General features: G+C 41.6%; 1 protein-coding gene across 1 annotated transcript; it reads left to right on the top strand.

Annotated features, from left to right (window-relative positions):
• The first annotated feature begins 3,463 nt into the window (after positions 1–3,463).
• On the top strand, positions 3,464–13,302 carry LOC108789339. Its single transcript, XM_018559318.1, has 4 exons — positions 3,464–3,527; positions 7,161–7,265; positions 7,965–8,318; positions 12,983–13,302. The coding sequence occupies exons 2-4, from the start codon at positions 7,217–7,219 to the stop codon at positions 13,300–13,302; spliced, it is 723 nt and encodes a 240-aa protein (XP_018414820.1). The 5' UTR covers positions 3,464–3,527; positions 7,161–7,216.
• The last annotated feature ends 872 nt before the right edge of the window (positions 13,303–14,174 follow it).

Here is a 14,174-nt window from a genome sequence, read left to right as displayed (position 1 = left end):
GCAAATTATGGGACTCCCCCACTCCCTAGTAGCACGGGTGACCGGCTACTACCCCCCCCCCCAACACCCTTTTACCCCTTTCTCCCCATTCTCTGTTTCCTGGGGCCTTTACCCCGCCTTAGGTTTCTGGTTGATTATTGGCTCACTGCCAGGGGGCAGGGGACTAGTATCCCAGCACATGTCATAGTGTTGATTTCGTAATAGGAGCGCTTGCGAATGCAAGGTCTCCCTGTTCCTTGAGTGTGCATATATTTCATACGTAATTCTAGTATCTGTGAATTCATGATTGTAATGAAGAACCAAGGCAATGATGCACTGTGAACCGATATCTTTATAATGTTTGATATGTGAAAATTTCAAAAAAAAAATTGATACAGAATAGAGGCTGTATAGGGTCTGCTTTATATTTAGGAATACATTTTAGATGTGCCGACCACCAAAGAGAAAGGTGGGATGTTTTTATGTTTTCTGATCTGTAGGAAGCCCTTTAACAACTTTATATATCCCCTACACCCCCTACAGTACTCCTAAGCCACGAATGTCCAAAGGTGGCTAGAAGAGGGAAACCAAATAAGAAAAATTTGATCATAATTTGTGCATTTGAGGCTGAGTGCGGCTCTCTCTTACTCTCTAAAAATGATGTTAAGTGCAGCCCTAATTATTGATGAACATGGAGGCAGCCTTATTGACAGATTCTGCTTCCTGTTTTGTAGGGTTGTGCTGCGGTTGTATCTTAGTGATCCTCTTATGTCAAGGCAGGCACTGAATGAAAGCAACAGACTTTCCGCAGTCGTAAATTACATTAAACACAACCACATTGCTTATTGTAGCCAGAGACATGTGATCTTTTCCTACACTTGAGCTTGCATGAAAGAGGAAGACAGCAGCATTTTCTATTCAGGTCTTTATAACTCAAAATAATAATGTGATTTCATAATGCTGACTTACTGATTCTCGTAATGTGTATATTTAATAATTTTGCCACCTTGAAGGTATGAGTAAGGTTTTCTACACACTGGACATAATGGCATAGTTTATAGGGTTAGCTCCAGTGGCGGAACTATCTCCATAGCGACCCAGGCGGCCGCTATGGGGCCCGGGCAAAAGGGGGCCTGAGCAGGACAAGGAACGAAGGGCGTCCCCCTGATGCCGTGCGGGCCGCGTGGGTCGCTATTGCATCGGCTCCAGAACTGTTACTGGCGACTGTGAGGAGGAACGCGTCGTTGTCCTGATCACTGACAGCCTGTCAGTGATGTGTGCAGTAGCTTGTTTCTCCACACAGCCGCTGCTGTGAGTCAGCCAGCAGCTGTGGTGGAGGAGGCCTGGGCCCGGTGTTCTATCGAAGGCTCCGACTTGTCGAGTTCTCCGACTGGTGACGTCACATCCGATGACTCCCAGTCGGAGATCTAAACCAGATGGAGCTACTGCGCTTGCGCTGTGGAATCCTTGTCGAAAACTTTAACTACTGCCATTGCGCATGCGTGGCTATATGCCGCTGCTGGTGGAGGAGGAGAAAGTGGCCAGGCCTGACGGCAATGGAGGAGGCTCAGTGTTCGGGTTTGGCTTGAAGAAAAGGTGGCAACCCTAGGCGGGGGCCCACAGGCGACCAAGGAGGAGGCGGGGCCCGGCGGAAGAGATGGCTGACAGCGGATTGGGGCTGACAGGTAAGAGGTGTGCAGGGGTGTGACCAGCCCACCTGAGACCCTGCAGAGCCCACCATAGAGACTCTATGGTGGGCTCTGCAGGGTCACTTTCAGGTGGGCTCTGCAAGGGGCGTAACTAGAAATCACAGGACCCCATACAACATTTTGCTATGGGGCCCTGTGATTTCTAGTTACGCCCCTGGTTAGCTCATATTTATCGATTAGATGGCTCCCACCTATTAGATATACTATCTGTTCAAAGTGAACTGATATTCCATTGTTTGGTAGATGCCAGAAAATTAAACCACTAGAGCGTTTCTTCTATCTGTTGGGAACTATATTAATGATCTCTGGCCTGGGTTCCTTAGGGCCGTTACTGTCCCTGCCAAGACCCCTGCCCTAGACATAAATGATTGGGCCAAGGGGTGTCAGTGACAGTTTTGTTGAGCTTTGGGTGAACTTGGGCAAACTTGGTTAGCACCAAATCCCGGAACATCACTATTTACCTGGAGAATTTACTCACCACCTGCACTTACTCTATTATTCCTAATGAAAACAAATATTAAGAACTTTCCTCCACCTGCACTTACTCTATAATGCCTAATAAAAGAAAACATAAAAACTTTCCTCCACATGTACTTTCTCTATAGTTTCACCCGCACTCGGAACGCAGGCACATTAGTGCCTTCATTCCGGTCAAGTGCGATCTGCAAAAATAGTGCTCGCAGCATTTTTGCGGATCGCACTGGACTGGAACACAGGCACTAATGCAGGCGATCGCACTGTGGGCGAGGGGCCTGCCTGCGGAGCCTGGCTACGGTGCCATTGACTTCAATGCACCACCACGCCCCCTCCCGCCCCTGAATGCAGGTGTTGTTTCGTTGGTAGATCTCAATGAGCTCGTCATTTGAAAAGTAGATCTCCAGACGAAAAATAGTGGGCGCCCCTGCTCTATAGTGTCTAATAAACCAAACATAAAAACTTTCCCCCACCTGTACTTTCTCTGTAATGTCTAATAAACCAAACATAAGAACTTTCCTCCACCTGTACTTTCTCTATAGTGTCTAATAAACCAAACATAAGAACTTTCCTCCTCCTGTACTTTCTCTATAGTGTCTAATAAACCAAACATAAGAACTTTCCTCCTCCTGTACTTTCTCTATAGTGTCTAATAAACCAAACATAAGAACTTTCCTCCTCCTGTACTTTCTCTATAGTGTCTAATAAACCAAACATAAGAACTTTCCTCCTCCTGTACTTTCTCTATAGTGTCTAATAAACCAAACATAAGAACTTTCCTCCTCCTGTACTTTCTCTATAGTGTCTAATAAACCAAACATAAGAACTTTCCTCCTCCTGTACTTTCTCTATAGTGTCTAATAAACCAAACATAAGAACTTTCCTCCTCCTGTACTTTCTCTATAGTGTCTAATAAACCAAACATAAGAACTTTCCTCCTCCTGTACTTTCTCTATAGTGTCTAATAAACCAAACATAAGAACTTTCCTCCTCCTGTACTTTCTCTATAGTGTCTAATAAACCAAACATAAGAACTTTGCGCCACCTGCACTTTCTCTATAATCCCTGATAAAACAAGTATGGAAACTTTCCTATCATACAAGAGTTGTAATCACAGATAATGACCCGCGCCTTTCAACAAAAAAAACCATTGTGTTTTTGGTCTTGTTTATTATTTTTGGGACTAAATCTTCCATCACAAAAACAAGGAACAAAAACAAGCAACTGTCAGCTCAGTGCAGCTGGGTGAGTTCCGCCCCCTTCGTTCCTACCATCAGACCAGCATGAGAAATTGGCATTTGTCTGCCAAGGACAGCCTTGACTGCTTCTATTACTGGCCAAGGTGAAGAGAAACCCGATAATCAGGTGAGTGGTTGCGATGCACCCTCCTATTCATGCTGCAATCTTAACCCCTGCTTTGCTGGAAGAAAGTGACAGCCAAAGAATGAAATGATGTATATATTTGAAAGAAAATGTCAAAGTGTTTTCCTAAACAGGTTTTCAAAAAAGTGGACGTAGGTTGATAACGTTTAGTTGTGGCAAAGTGTTACGAAGAAGTATATGTTTTTGTGGAGTAATCAGCAGTGGAAAAACATTCCTTACGGCTATTTCTATATGCTGAGTTCTTTAGCAAAATATTTTAAGTATTCCTATGGTATAACCCTAAATCCAAAAATCCAAGTATTGCAAATAAATTGTGAGCTGCAAATGTGGCAAATAATTCTTCATAATTGTTTTGCCCGCAGAAGATGTATCAGTTGCATTTGCCCATGTATGCATTGTGCATTGATGAGCCTGCAAATGACCAAACCATTTTCTCACAGCCATCACTACACACACCACTGAAGTGGTGGCACATTTGAACTAAAACCACTAACTATATGAAAGTCCATGTAGCAGGTTTTGTAGGGGTATTAATACTGTAATACCCCTGCAAAATCTGCAGGGGCAGATTTTGCAGGGGTATTACAGTTTACATGCATACTTTGGCCACGGCAAGCACAAGTATGTGGTTTTATACACCACTGCTGGCAAATGCATGTTATCATGATAAATACCATACTTGCCCTGCTTTATTTGCTCTGTGAAAACTGCATTTCATTTTTTGGAGCAGCTTCTTTGTTTGACACACCGTGGTGCTTGTCACATTGCCATTTGTGCATATTGTAAATGTGTATGCATGCAACACTTTCTTGTTTTTTAGTTGTGGATGGAAAGGAAAAAGTTAAGTTGGCCATACTTGGATTATATTTTGGCCATTTCCTGCTTTATCAGCCAAAATTTGGTCCATGGGTGGCCAAGCTGGCCCCACGTCTGACTGAATAATCGGCTTTTGTTGAAGGAGCTGGGTGGAAATTAGGCAGTCAATCAGCTGCAGTCACTGTTCAGGTAATCTGGCAGCCTTGAATGTCAGCTCTCAGAATACAATATCCCAGTAGATGTAGGGATAGAAGTACCACACCAATTAAAAAAGTTCAGATACACCTTTATTCCATAAGGGTCAGGGGACATTCATATAGAGTAGCCAACACATTTCGGGATCCAAAACACACCCACTTCATCAGGACTTAATGAGAGAAATCATGTATATTGACTGCAGTTTGAAAGTTGCATTCATTTATGATAGGAGGACCTCAGCCTTCTCAGCAGCTATTGACTTGCCTTAAAAAGAAGTCCTTAGTTGCTTTGAAACGTGGATTTCTGTGGGTGATGGATAAATGTCCTGTTTGCATTTTTATATATGGTGTGCTGATGATATTGCGTTCTCCGGACTCCCCTTCTCGCTAAAGCTGCCCATATACCTGACGATTATCGTACGATAATCGTGGGTGATACCGCGATCGTACGATAATCGTAAGGTTGATGGGCAGCGTGTGACCGCATTTACTGTACGGTCGCACGATTTTCGTATAACGAGCATGCTATAAAACCTGCCAAAAATCATACGATGTTCGGCGGGTTGGTAGCGCAATCGCAAGACAAAAGCCGCACGACCCGAGGTGCGTAAGCGCACACTATTGGAATAATCTGCAAGCCCTCCCCTCAGAGGGGAGGACTTGCGATGATGGCAAGTACGATCTGCCTGTCCATGATGGGCAGGTCGTACAAAATTTGAATCACCTTACAACCATCGCACAACGAAAGTCGTGCGATGGTTGTAAAGTGTATGGCCACCTTTACGCTCAAACTGGCCATACACAATTACCATTTTCCTTTGAGTGGGAAACGAACATATGATTCAATGTGGGTGTCTGAGATTAGCAATCTACCACCCACGCGTTCAATTGACCACCTGGATTTGATTGCTTACACTGGCCTATAAATGGACAGTTTTGATGCAGGTTATGCAAAAATCAACCAAAAAACAGGAAAAAATGACTGCAACTTTGTTGAAAGCGATCTAATTTTTAGGCTTGTTGTGGCCATTGGAATCCCATCTCCTTAAGGTAGATCAAAACCACTAATTTCCATGCTCTGTGTCCATCTCAGTTGCTAGTGGTTGAAATTGCTGGAAAGTTGTTATCTATATATAGTGAGTGTGAGATCGGCAGCGGGTGTGTGTGACTCCCTGGATGGGTTCACGCCACAGAAATTAGGCACGCAAACAAGGATTGCTTCGGGGTGAAACACATGTCCAGTTTATTCATAATTAGCTACAAGAAAAGTTGAGCAAAACATAAAAATAAAGCCTGGCCTGTTGACCACTTACTATACACATGGTATCCCTCACTACCCACAAGGTGCAACCTTGTGCTGCCCCTAGCACCTATCTCCCCATTCCATCAACTGCCACACAGGCTGTGTCTCACCGCACGAGATTTGTTTTCCCTTTTCCAGCACACAGGTCAGCAGGACACTCCCCAGTCTACTCAGGCATGAAACTGGTTCCAGGGTGGAGCAATTCTCTGAGCAGTCTGGGAGTTCTTATAGAGGCCCTAATGAGCCATCTTCCTTCAGCTGGGCTCATTACCTCTACCATTCCAGCACTCTCTCTAGTGGAAAGAAATCTGCATACAACCTGAACTAATATTGAAAATATGCAATTAGCATTGTTAGAAGGAAGAAGCCAATGGCAGCCTTCATATAGGTGCCCATAGATGAATAGATATCTTCCCCGAGAATAATGGACAGGAGGTATCTGCCAGTCCTCAAGTCACTAGCTCAACCAAGACTTTCTCCCCACTATGGCTTTTTCACCACCTTGACTGTTCCGTGTTAGTGACCTAGCAGGTATTGAAGCCAAGCAATTAGCATTGTTAGGAGGAAGCAGCCAGTGGCAGCCTCCATATTTTAATTTTTTCTTCCATATTTTATAAAGGGGTCTAAACCTAAGAACATAAATGAAATATATGTTTCAAATTATGGAAATTATAGAACATAAATGAAATGTAATACAGCTTACCAGACCTTTGATGTGGAGGCTGCATTAGTTTTCTTTTTCCCCCTTTACCTGGTGATCCTGCCAGTAGCATACTTTCTGTCCTAAAATGACAACACTCCCTGCCCTGTATCTATGGAGAAGTAGTTGTCACACTGGGACGGGAATGTGTTAGGACTACAGAACACCTCTCCCTCTTCCCCATAGCAGAGGGAGTAGTGTTTTGTAGTCCTAACACACTTCACGATAAGATAAAACTACAGAGTAGCACTTTTTTTTTGGAAGGGTTAATGGTTATGTTTTGCACTTATCAAACGGATATAACAAAACACTTCTAACTATGTGCTTAACAGACCAAACAGAAGAAGAAAAAAAAAGAAGTGCATTGTTAGGGTTTACATACACTTTTATTACTGCGTTTCTGCAAAGGGGTCTGTTTATCAATGTTTTTTTACCCAATATTTAAACAACTTTCATGCAAGATTCACACATTTTTATACTTTGAAATGTGGAGATGGGTGACTCTTGAATGAAAATATTTATAAATACACCCCATAGTGTATTCTTTCAGCTATGGTAAAGTCCTGATTGTAATTGTATTAACTGATGGTTCTCCACAGGAAACCAGAATAATTCAGACCAGACCCAGCTGTCGTTTCAAAGACATCCTCAAGCCATGCCGTTCCCATCTGTCACTTGTTTCCTGCTGATCATGTCATTTTCGAGTAAGTCAACTAATACTAAATACATAGTACACGTCCATTTTATGAGGCTTGAAAAATCTTTGTTTTAAAGTGGAGAACTACCTAAGTCACTCTTTGTTTTGGGTGGAGTTCAGGCTTGACCCCTGCTGGTTCTTTATTAATGAATTGTCCCTGAACCCTCAACATGGCTCTAAAACTGCTGCAAACAAGAATTTCCTGGCCCCTCTCTGTGAACCCCATTCTTTAAAGAGGTGTGATCATTAAAAAAAATATATATATTTCCACAAGATTATATGTGCATTATATATATATAAAATCAATTATGAATAATTCAGAAATGTGTGTATATATACAGCATCATGTAGGGTGATTTGGGTGGGGATTTTTAGCGGTTTTTAGCAAGTGTGTGCTGGTCATTATTTATGGATTTTGAGGAATGATTTTGTAATAAAGATTTGTTTATATATATTTATTAGTATGGTATTTATGATTCCCGGTATGCACATTTCCCTGAGGGAATCTTTATGTGACTGAATAAAAAAAATTCTACTTCGATATAATATGAAATGTGATTTGATCTACCTGGATGTGTTACTCTACAAGCCAAACCAATCTTTAGGTAACTTCAGCTTCAATGTAACATTGGGTACTTTATTGTTTGGTGTTTTGGGCTTTATTAGCATACATCATAAAGTACATTTACATATTTTTGCATTAAAGGATCCTTCCAGTTGACAGTCTACCAATATGAACATGTTTCAGTGGCTGAAGGAAATTCAGTCACTCTGGGCTGCTTTGTGGAAGACGAGAAGATTCAGCATTTAAGCGTTCAGTGGTTTAAACAAATGGCCGGAAGTCCACCCACTTATATCCTCCGCCACGCCAATGACAGCGGCATTCACTGGGCTGACACATCATTGGAGCGCTACCAGCCAATTAGAAATGACAGCAACGCTCACTTTCTGCACATCACTACTGTGGTCACAAATGATAGCGCTCTTTACTGGTGCTTGCTGACTAAGAGTCCATTTTATCACATCTGGGGAGGCGGAACACATCTCAGCGTTTATGGGGGTAAGTGGAAATAAATTGATTCAACTGACTAGGTTATTTAGAAGGCCATTCCACCAAAAACTGATATTTCAGCAGCTGTTCTGCATCGGTTTACTGAATTTTCTGCAGGTATATTATGTCATTGGAAGAACCCAGCAATAGGAACTTGGCTCCCTATCCACCGGCCTTACTGATTGTCTCTTTCTGTCACAACTGAATTACCCCCAGTTATTTGTTCTATGTTAACCAAATCTCAATTTAAAAATAATATGTCATTTTTATCATTTAAAAAGAACTGTGTCGTATTTGTTTCTTACATTTTGTATATTATGTTCAAGACATATTACCATCCAATGGAGGGTACGGTTAACTAATGGCAAATGCGCAGACAGTGTTCCTCCTTAGTGGTGCTATCCACCACAAAGGAGGTACGCCATCTGCGCATTCGCCATTAGTTAACAGTACCCTCCATTGGATGGTCGTGGGTGGGTTCCTGCTTCTCCTTTGGTCCTGCACGGTGGTGGATATTGGGCCTGGGTGTCCTTCATTGCCCATGGCATGGTTTTCTTTTCTGGCTTTAAGTCCCTCTCCTGAGGAAGCTGACAATAGCGAAACACGTTGAGAGCGATTATCATCAGCCAACATTGTATCACCTTCTCTTTAATGTGTTTAATTTATTACCTATACAATACATACCACATACCGTGGACTACGAACATTGTACAGTCAACAGTTATTTTGTTTTCTTCGGGGTTCTTTTTTCAAAAAGTGAAGGGTTTGAGGTAAGAGATCCGTCTAGAAGATGATGTCTTTTCGTCTGATCACCATCTGTCGACGCATTTCGCCCCTCCCATATTACGGGGCTTCGTCAGGACATGGGTTATGGGCTGGGAGGTTTGCTCTTAAGTATTCAAGTGTGCATCCCATTTGCTTTCCGGTTCATTGGTTTTAGTTCCGGATTGCAGTTAACCCTTTCTAAGTTTAAATTATGGTCAGCTATATCACAATGCTGACTCACACAATGCTGACCCACTTGGGACATTATCCTATGCAAGGAAGCCAGGTGGGTGGTCACATGACCATCTTCCAGGCTCCCTGTTTCATCACTGCACCCCTGCTGGAAGAGGTAAGGGACAATTGAAGATGGGAATCCAGGAGGCCTCAGGTCTGTATATGTCTGTATGTCTTGTGTGTATGTGTATATGTATATGTGTGTGTTTATATATACATACAGAATATTGTACAGGACGCCAGAAAATGGTTCCTAAAAGAGATCTGTATTTCCCTTTGCTTGGGTTGTGGTCCCTTTAAGGGACAAAAATGGATTAACACCTGCTGCAGGAATTGTGCTCAAAAGTATAGGAAGCTAGAGATGGCAGGGGAGAGAGGAGCACTGAGTCCTGTGTGCAGATTAGTCTGTGAAGCTGATTAAGGTGCTGGTTCTGTAAAACAGCTGAACTTTACTAGGAGCCTGGAAGGGCTGGGAGAGACTCTTAGGGCCCGTTCACACCAGTTGCAGTGCGTTCCGAGCTTCCTGTGACACCCCACAATGCACTACTTTAAAAGCTGGGCTGTATATGCCATATCCAATACCACCCCACTTTAATATGCAGCAATGCATATTCTATGTTCCCCACCTGAGTACTCTGCATGCTGCAATGTTAGTCTTAAATTCAATACTGACCTACGCTGTATTTTCATATCTCTATAACACCCCACAATGTACTACGTTAAGCTATCTGCTGTACATTCTATACCTGGCAGTACCCCAGTGAATATGCTGTATTGTGCATTCTGTACTCCATGCTGCTCCATTGCATACACTATATTCATAATTATTATTCAGCTAGTTGATCATTTCAAGTGATGATCTCAATGCAGCTACACATTATTTACCACTAGATGGCACTAAATGTTTTTTTCAGAGGTATCCTTTAAAAATCCTGATATCTTGCTTGAAAGTGTTTCTACTGTTCACACAACTTTCACCCAGGATCTACACATTTTCCCATTGAATCTAATTAGAAAACGTGTGAATCTCCTGTGAAACCATTGTATAAATAGACCACTTAGTATTCAAATAGCAAAAAAGCAAGTTCACTTTCTATTTGTTTAGTGTTTTAGTAAGTACATTCAGACATGTAACAAATATAGATATATATAATATAATATTCTTTGAGTCTCCTTCCTCCTTGCTAATTCACAATGTGAGGCTGGGTTCACACCTAAGCGAGTGAGCTGGTGAGCTGTTTTTGCGCGTTTTCGTTTTGCGCTATTGTGCTTTGAAAGCTGCATGGTTTTCAATGCATAGAGATATCTATGGGAGTCAAACCGCGCGACAACTGCCCTGAAATAGCTCCTGCACGACAGGCAATTTCGTCCGCACGACAAAACGCCCAGGTATGAACAGCCTCCATTGACTTCAATGCAGATCTGTGTTTTGCTCCTAGGTGTGCACCAGCCCTGAGAGGTTGTAGCAGGACTGATCTGTGTCAGACATTTGTGAACAAAGCCAAGAAATGCAAATATACTGGGATTTACATGATTGTGTCATCTATGTAGCCAATATCTCAGTTCCAGGAAGTAGAAGCAAACAAATGCACTTGGAAGATTCACCTGCAATGAATGTTTGGTGAATGTTGCATTCAATGCTTTATAAATATGCCCCTGTTTGAAATAGCTCAATAGTTTGCCACAGGTGTAAGCCTTAACAGGTCTTGCTTCCTGTTACATGCAAAAGCACTTTATTAAAAATGTTCTTTCCAAACTGTGCCCCCAAGTGCAAAATGCAGATACAATTAAATAGTAACACATAGGGTCTATAAAGTTATAAATCTTCTGCCCAGCGTATAGCTGGACAAATGCAGTTGGCATGGCATTACTGACACTAGATGGAGCCGAGGAGGATAGAAATTTTCTATGCTCCTTGGCTCAGTATGGTGGCAGTAATTGTGAATGGCACCCACCCAGTGTTTATAAAAAAAAGCCCCTTAAATTGCAAATGCAATGCTTAACTTTGGCCTTTGTCTGAAGCAACTGAGTAAAATGAATCACATAAGAAAAAGTGTTAAAAGTGTTATAAAAAAATATTCGTAGTTCAGCTAGTTTGCGCCTACATTTTTATTTGAAGGGTTCAGATCTGTCCTTGCAGGTTTTTGTGTTGATGTTGCTGCAGTGCAGTGTTAATGTGTTGGCTATAGATAGTAGCTGGAAAGTAGTTTTAACAAACAAGCACCCCTGGTCCCCGCCCCTTAAACAGATAACATCCCAGCAAGCTAAACTTGCAGACTGGTATCCGCAAAGCAAAAGAGTCCTAAACATATCTTTTTGATAGGCTCACAAGACAAATAGAAAGTGTTCTACCTCTTTCCTTCAATGCATTTCCTTGGAACACCAGTGCACCACCAAGGCTTCAACCAGCACTCTGTCATAAACAGTAAAAAGAAGTGTTTGCACATGGTTCTGGATCCAGATAAAATCCTCTTTTTTTCCCTACACATCTTATAGGGACTTACGAGCTGTTTGTTCTGCTATATTTAGTGTGGCAAAAAAGCAGTCTGGGTATAATGGATTGACTAATAAACTCCAAATCAGTTTGGACAGTGTTGGATCTGAATTAGTTTACATCAGTTTGCCCATCTTCGGTTTAAAATACTATGCATACCTAATTTCTGTAAAAGAAAAAAAAATGTTTGTAAAAGAGGGTGGAATAGCAAGATATTTTACAGCTGACTTCCTGTTCAGTTATCACATGCAAGGATACTGCCGGCTGTCACCGATAAGCTTCTAGTGGTCGAAAGTCTAACATAGGAGAGAATAGGCAGCACAGCGAAGTAATAGAGATGTCAAAAAATTAAACCACATGTAAACAAAAATACAAAAGTTTTATATATACATTTTTATATATATATATAAAGCTTTTTTTTATACGGCTTTTATTCCTGTTGAGGTCAGTCGCTGCGGAAATTACATTTTTCATTTGTTATTGTAATTAACCATATAGTAAACTTGGAATGTAGGTATACAATAGGTCATGTTGTATATTTTAAGATGTTGTTGTTGTTTTTTTTTCTTATTGGCTTTTACATTTTTTTCTGGTCTTCAGTAAAAGGAATAAAGGGTAAATAGCTCCCTTTTTGCTTTGTAAATGTTGTCCTGCAAGTTTTTTCTATGTTGGTGTGAGTAAATGTTGTATAAATACTTGTTGATTCTGCCAATATCTGCTCTCTCTGGGATCATTTTTAATAGAGTGACCATCAGCTTCCAATTCTGCAGAAAAATAGTCACCCTGTGTTTTTTTCCAATCCACCACAGTATTAAACTCCTTAAAAATGTTTTCAATAATAAATCCAGATCAAACAAATACACATTGCCCTGCAAAGTATTTTTTCCCCTAGCACGATCATGTTTCAGAGCAGCTGGCTCCAACTCTCTCAGCTGTGCTTCCCTGAACTTTGTGCCCAGTATAAGATAACAAAGGACAGTGCATTCACAGTTACATGTTACCAGTGCATTCACAGTTGCCACCCTTAGTTCATCTGTTTAATTACAACAAGCGGACGGCAATTGATTAATGTGCAGAGATGTACATATATATTTGTGAATGCTATTATTAGATCTTGATACTGAAGAAACTATTTTTGTTTTTACTTTTAGTATTTAATGTACATGTTGTACTTTTGCAGGCGCAGATGTCCAGGCACCTTCTGTTTCTCTCATGAGCAGTTCTCCAATAGGCTCCCATCCACTTTATCTTGCATGTTCAGTAAGTGGGTTTCATCCACCAGTCATTGAGGTTACATGGAAGTTAGATGGTGAGTCTGCTCCAGGAATAATTACAACAGGACCCTTCCTATCAGAAGAAGACAATTCATATGCCTTTGTTAGCATCCTTGAACTTCCAATGCATCACAGAAATAATTTCTCATCGGTTTTATGTGAGGTGCGGCATGATTCCTCAAGAACTTTGATCACAAAAGACTTCCTTGACTGTTATAAGGATTAATAGAAACTGCCACGGAAACACTCTAGGAGATGATTTTTATTCTGAAACTGATTTTGTTGCACAAAGAGTATATGAAGTACTAATCTCAAGGATTAAACAGTTATAGATTTTTAAGAAGGTTGTGAATATTGTGGGTACAGTAAAGGGCAAGTCCAGATCTCAAGTGAATGTAAAGGAGCAATCTCTGGGATTAATCTGTCACATATTTGAAGAAGGGTGTGTACATTGTCAGTACAGTAAAGGGCACAACCTAATTTCGAGGACAATAATATGATATGTGGGTGCTGTAATGGGTCTGTCCACAGGCCAAATAAACAAATGAACAGAGAACACCACGAATAAAAATATAATGTAAAAAATGCACTTGGTTTTTGTTGTTTTTTTTTTTTTACTGTGACTTGCAGCGCTTACAGGTCTATTCACTAAACGATGAAGAGTTTGGAGAAGGCAGAGAAGTGAACAATCTAGGACAACATAGCTGATTTGGAAACATTTTCTAATTTCCAGTTCAGCTTTGTTGTCCGAGGTTGTTCTCCTGCTCTTCACCCTTTAGTGAATTAACCTGTTAAAGTGCCCATGCACCTTACAACCATCGCACGACTTTCATCGTGCGATGGTTGTAAGGTAATTAAACATTTGTACGATCTGCCCATCTTGGACAGGCAAATCGTACCTGCGATCATCGCAAGCCCTCCCCGCCGAGGGGAGGGCTTCCGATGATTGCAGTGCTGAGCGGGCAGTGCGCTTGCGCACACCGGCCCGTTCTTAATTTGTCTCCCGAGAACGCCACTGACCCGCCGAAAATCGTGCGAATCTCAGCGGGTTTTCAGGCGTGCTCGGGAGACAAAGACGTGCGACCGTACAGTAGGAAC

The sequence above is a fragment of the Nanorana parkeri genome, unplaced genomic scaffold (genome assembly GCF_000935625.1).
Source record: "Nanorana parkeri isolate BGI_ZX_2015 unplaced genomic scaffold, ASM93562v1 scaffold389, whole genome shotgun sequence".
Lineage (NCBI taxonomy): Eukaryota > Metazoa > Chordata > Amphibia > Anura > Dicroglossidae > Nanorana > Nanorana parkeri.
The sequence above is the reverse complement of the archived record's forward strand: the minus strand, read 5'-3'. Positions and strand labels throughout refer to the sequence as shown.

Excerpts from the sequence above, each read along its gene's own strand:
- LOC108789339 (XM_018559318.1), top strand. The coding sequence starts at position 7,217 with ATGCCGTTCCCATCTGTCACTTGTTTCCTGCTGATCATGTCATTTTCG. Across the intron at positions 7,266-7,964 it reads GCTGATCATGTCATTTTCGA|GATCCTTCCAGTTGACAGTC; the intron begins GTAAGTCAACTA and ends TTTGCATTAAAG. Across the intron at positions 8,319-12,982 it reads ACATCTCAGCGTTTATGGGG|GCGCAGATGTCCAGGCACCT; the intron begins GTAAGTGGAAAT and ends GTACTTTTGCAG.